At 43.0% G+C, this 5,747-nt stretch overlaps 1 protein-coding gene across 4 annotated transcripts in view; it reads right to left on the reverse strand.

The window, feature by feature from the left end:
• LOC142856606 (uncharacterized) overlaps positions 1-5,250 on the reverse strand; it is a 17,955-nt gene extending 12,705 nt beyond the window's left edge. For 3 of the 4 annotated variants that reach the window (XM_075984297.1, XM_075984293.1, XM_075984295.1), the window contains exons 1-3: positions 5,092-5,250; positions 2,259-2,385; positions 829-921 (exon numbers count right to left, since the gene is read on the reverse strand). Coding sequence is in view for 3 of the 4 variants with exons in the window: in XM_075984293.1 (XP_075840408.1) it covers positions 829-921; positions 2,259-2,385; positions 5,092-5,109 (238 nt within the window). In the remaining variant the exon portion in view is untranslated. Of the gene's footprint in view, positions 1-828; positions 922-2,258; positions 2,386-3,938; positions 4,011-5,091 lie in introns of all 4 variants that reach the window. The other variant, XM_075984296.1, reaches the window with a different exon arrangement.
• Between the last annotated feature and the right edge of the window lie 497 nt (positions 5,251-5,747).

The raw sequence follows: 5,747 nt of genomic DNA on the forward strand, positions 1-5,747 counted from the left end.
CACAAACAAATAACAAATGGGATTTCATTAAACTGAAAACTGACAGATTTGGGGGTGATACAACTGTCTCAAAGCTACTTCTGTATTCTAACTTTAATATTAAAAATCTCGTTTGTTTACCAAATGGAATAAATGGAATCTTTCTGTGGGCTAGTGAGGAATTACACATTTGGGTGAACAAGAATGACCTGTATTAGCCCATGTTTGAATGTTTGGTCTAAATTTGGTATAAGTGTTTGGGAAGGATTAGGAGGCGTGGCCTTGTTGGAGGAAGTGTGTCCCTGGGGGTAGACTTTGAGGTTTCAAAAGACTGGTGCCATTCCCAGTGTGTCTCTTTGCCAGCTACTTGCAATTTGAGTTGGGAGTTTTCAGCTGTCCCTGCTATCATGCCTTTGTTCCACCATCATGTTCTCTAACCCTCTGAAACCATAAAGTCAGACACTTTCATTTAGAAGTTGCTTTTGTTCATGGATTTTTATCACAGCAATAGAAACTCTGAGACAGGACAATTAAGTATTTCTTTTCAACTCCCTAGGAACATATTGAGACAGGAAAAGAAAACATATCAAGAAAAACAACAACATAAAATCATGCATGTTGTCATTACATCTGCTAGCTAAACTTGACCTCAAAAAAGAGACTAAATCTTTACAAAACATACTTGAGCAACAAAACAGGAAGAGGGTTTAAGTGGAGAAACCTCTTCGGGCTGTGTTTGATTCATAAGGCCAGCCTCATTTAAGACTGGCTTTGGGTAAAATCTGGCAAGACCAGCTCACCATGAGGTATTTGATGACCCTTTCCCTTATCCAGTACACATTGACTGACCCGGAAGGTTCCAGACTGAGGTATCTGCTGCTGTCCATGGCCCAAATTCACGTTCCAACATTAGGATCAACTCAGGCTTGATCATGCAGCAGCCTGTAAATAAGAAATCAAGTCCAGTTTCTGCCAATCTGTAGTCAGGTTCCCCGATGACAGACACCTTTCCATGAGAGAAACTGGCTCCAGGGTGTGAATCAGAGACTGTGTTAGAAAGTGTTTACTCACCCCCTTCACAGATGAGGCTATTATCCTTAAGTGGCATTAGACTACAGGATACACAACTCCAAACAACATGAATATCGAAATAAACAGAGGAGACTAGGAAAGCAAACACAATGAAACTGCAAAAACAACACATGCTACTTACGCACAAGACGTCATTAAAAAAGAAAAAAACTAGGAACAAAATGTTAGGAGGGGAACACAGGAGCTGGGGAGATGGTGTAGTGGAGAGGAGTAAGTTATATGGTTCCCTGGGCAAGGAAACTAACTGAGCAGGGGCATTCATCACTCCAGTGGGTGTCCTTATTGGGGAGACAATGTAACCAGAGGCCTTAGCCTCCTGATGTCATGACTTCCCTGCCATAATGGACTATGTCCTGGAATTTTATTGGGGAGACAATGTAACCAGAGGCCTTAGTCTAAAATTCCCTGCGGTAATGGACTATGTCCTGGAATTTTAAGCCAAAATAATTACTCCTTTCCTTAAGCTGTTGGCCAGGGTATTTCATGACAGCAACAACAAAAATAACAATATACACAGGCTTGAAGAAAAAACTCTGGCCCTCACACTTGCTTGGCAAGAAGTTTCTGGACAACCTATTTCCCCCTGCTATGTTCTTTAACCCCACTAAACACATTTCTTTGCAAAGCTGGAAGTTATAGGGCATGTCTTTGGTCCCTGAGTCCTCCTGTATCCACAGTGAACAGCTATCTTGTGTATCCCTAGGAAAGCTGCAATATATAAGTGAGCTATGTCAGAAAAAGAAAAATGCTGTGTGTTCTAGGTACATGAGAAAGCTAAAGGAGAAAAACTGAATGGGGAAATAAACTGTGGTTACTATAGTGTGAAAAAGGTATGGGGGTCAGGAGGAGAGGATACATAATATTTACTGGGATAGATGTAGAAAGGAATGAGTAACTTATGGGTCTATAATATGAAAGTAAATATATGGCGGGCAAAAAACCCTGAATATTTCACAAGAGATGAGAGATTTAAATTTTCCCCATTACAAACAAGTAGTATGTCTGAGTGATGATTTACCATTATCTGATCATTACATGTTGTGTAAGTATATTACAAAGCCACACTGCCCTCCAGAAATGTGTGCCATTCTCACGCATCAGCTAAAATTGGAGTACAACACTAAGGTTGAGCACTCCCATACTTACAGAAAACAACTGCTAAGAGGATTACAGGGAGTCGCACTCACCCAAGGACACCAGGCTGCTATAGTTCTCCAGCATCACATCCCTGTAGAGCAGCTTCTGGACAATGTCCAAGCCCTGCCACTCCTGCCAGGTGAAGTACACAGCGACGTCCTCAAATGACACCGACTCCTGGAATGGCAACACTTCCTTTGAGCCCAAATCCTCAGACTTGGGAACAAAAACTGGGTTTATTCTTCTCTGTGTAGGAGTGACTTGGCAGTGTCTTAAAGAAGCGGCAGCTCGGTGTGTGTCTCTTATCACAGTAGGAAGCAAAGTCAATACAAACACTGTCCTTGTGAGTTAACATGGAATCACAAAAGTATGAGCAAAGAACTTTCCAAGGAATTGTAACAGAAACAATCTACAGGGTATCCATAACACATTAAGGAATGAAAACACACACCCACTCTTTATTAAGTTGACCGAGAGAGCCCAAATCTTAACTCTTCATTTCTTTCCCTGTGTTGTCCTTCTGCCCCTTACAAAGGGCTTCACTGTCTCGTTACTGAACAGCACAGAAAATATGGTATGGGAAAGGAATGAGGGGTTCTTTATAGAAAATTTTAACAGAGTTTTACAAGGGAAGATATTACTTTACTGCTCCCTGCTGACTAGAACAGCAAACATAACCACAAACAGATGCTATGAAACCATATCCACACGTTACTTCCAACATATTTGGTGAATATTTGCTGTATAAGGTTACTTTCAACCTCTTGGGAGTCTTCAGCAAAGGATTATCACAATAGACACATATTACTCGGGGACATGGAAGAGTTCATAATTTAAGATTAAAACTATACTTTTAGTTTAGGGTGTAAACATTGACTGCATGGGAAATACAAAGCATAGAAAGATTGTTCTCTTAAAGCACATTAAAGTCAAATGGCTGAGTGAGAATACAACAAGACAGCAGGTTAAGTACATGTCTTAAATCATCTCAACCATATAAAGGCAACAAGAAATCTGTAAAGAATCACAAAAGCTGGTGGTGTAGTACAGTGGTAGGCAGCGGGTCTAGATGGAACAAGGGCATGTGGGGTCCTCATCCAAGACACCACAGAATTGTCCTATTCCTTACAAAGTCATTGAATACGAGAGTCAGAAAATAATGGGCAAAAGTAATACCCAATGACTTGAAATGAATTCAAAACCAAAGACCTAGTGCATCCAGGTGTTTCTGGCCGCGCTCACGCAGGCCACATCTGGCACCTTCCCTGCCAACTTCCTTCAGATCACACATGGCACTGCAGCATGCCACTCCAACAGAAATACTTTGGTTCTGATTTGAGACCAGTATGCTACAAACTACAGTTTTCTGCTCTTATAGCAGCATGGTGGCTTAATTGTTGAAACAATGAATTTTACTACTTTCTTTTTTTTTTCCTTTTTTTTTTTTTTTTTTTTTCTTCTTTTTTTTTTTTTTTTTGGTTTTTCGAGACAGTGTTTCTCTGTGGCTTTGGAGCCTGTCCTGGAACTAGCTCTGTAGACCAGGCTGGTCTCGAACTCACAGAGATCCGCCTGCCTCTGCCTCCCGAGTGCTGGGATTAAAGGCGTGCGCCACCACCGCCCGGCGAATTTTACTACTTTCTGTCATCATTCCTCAACACATAAGTGGAGAGGCCAATTCATAGGAAGTAGTTCTTCCCATCCAGCATGTGAGTCCCAGGGATGGAACTCACATTGTCAGGCCTGATGGTATCTCCTCAGCCTGAAAATTCTTAAAGAGTAGAAACTCAAATCTCTCCTTCCTCCTGAGAAAAAAAAAATTCCAAATGTGTTTTAAAGCCTGATTGGAACGTCATGATTTTGGAGAGTCAGACACTGTGAGTCAGAATTCTTTGTTATTGTTAGCTCCCTTAACAGCCATTTAGTATTCATTTTCGCTAGCTCTATGAGGCCTAACATCAACTATTAGCTTAAAGTTTGGGCATGTATCTACAGAGCAGACCACCAGCCTCCACCAAGCCAAAAGCTAAGACCACCATCAGATAATATCTCAGATCTGCAGCAGTTCCCGCCGCCTGGCTGTTACCTACCTAACCTAATGTGCCCACTAGTGTCTTTGATAAATCCCTTGACTATGACTTTCCTTTGTTCTGCATTATAAAAGCTCATGTAACCTCATCCACGTTGGAACTTGTCATTTAGGGCGACTTAAATACATGTTTCTGAACAGGGTGACTCATATTTGTCCCAGAATAAACTTTCCTAATCCTTTTAAGGTGAGATCTAAGTTTTCTACAGACAAATGAGCAAACCAACCATTTACCTTAGTTTTTAAAATTTACTTGACTCTTAGTATTTGCCTAAGCATCGTACTTTGATGTAAAGACATCAACTTACAGGGAACCTTAACTGAGAAATCCACACGATGACACACAGAGAAAGCCACTGCGAAGCCCTAAGGGCATCTTATTCTCTCTAAAAGCGCGGGCTTCAATCTATCCCTGATTAATAAATTAATTTTGTTTCTTTCGAACTTATCATGAAATTCTCTTGGCCAGCTGCTGTCATGGCTTTACGTGAGTGGGAGGTCCCCGAAGGGGATTCTACTTAGCTCACTTGCAGCCGCACTGGGCTGCGACTCCTTGACAGATGAGGGACTGCAGACTCCACGACCCAGCTCCTCTCTGGAAGGGAACCCCCAACGCAGAGAAGAGATTCAAAGCATCTCCCTCCCAGTCCTCTCGAGCAATCTGCGGATTACAGTACACACACATCCCAGCCTAGCACCCAAGGCCCGGGATGGCGGACCAAGCGCAGGAGGGGCGGGCCCAGGACCGTGGCAGGGGGGTGCAGACAGCTTCACCGCTGCGGGACGCCCGCACTCACCATAGCGAGCTGTGACATCCCGCGTCCTCCGCGGACCTCCCTGCAGCGACTGTCACGGGAGACAGAGGTCTCAGCAGTCTCCAGACCTCCAGATAGCTTACCGGAGAATAAACTACAGATCTAAGATGGCTGGGGACAGACAAAGGCCACAGCGGAAGCAGCGAAGGCCGGCCCGCCGCAATCAGTCTGTGTGCTTGATTGGGCAGATCTCATGTTGCTGCATTCGATTGGACAGGACTTCGGGCTTGGCTAGAGTGACAGTAGACAGCACCAATTAGTGCGTGAGTCAAGCAGTAAAATAAATAAATAAATGAGTAAATAAATAAATAAATAAAAAAGCAAGTTCTAGCTCACAGGTGTTGCCAGGCAGGGCTCCTCCCCCATCCCCCACCCCGTGTTAGATCAGAACCTCCTACTGAACAATTGCGCTCGACCTACAACGGAAGGATTTACGGCTGAAATACATGTATTTATCTTATTCACAAGTGGAAATCACATCGTGGCAGTTTTGATCTCTGTTTTCCCAACTCTGAGCTTTGAAATGGAAAGCAGTCCTGTAAGGCAGCAATGTCCGATACAAGCAACGTGGCAGGCAGAATTTTAAAAATCCTTTAACTATTTAGGTTAGTATGCATCGTGATGTCTTCCGAAGGGTG

This window comes from Microtus pennsylvanicus, chromosome 8 (assembly GCF_037038515.1).
Source record: "Microtus pennsylvanicus isolate mMicPen1 chromosome 8, mMicPen1.hap1, whole genome shotgun sequence".
Lineage (NCBI taxonomy): Eukaryota > Metazoa > Chordata > Mammalia > Rodentia > Cricetidae > Microtus > Microtus pennsylvanicus.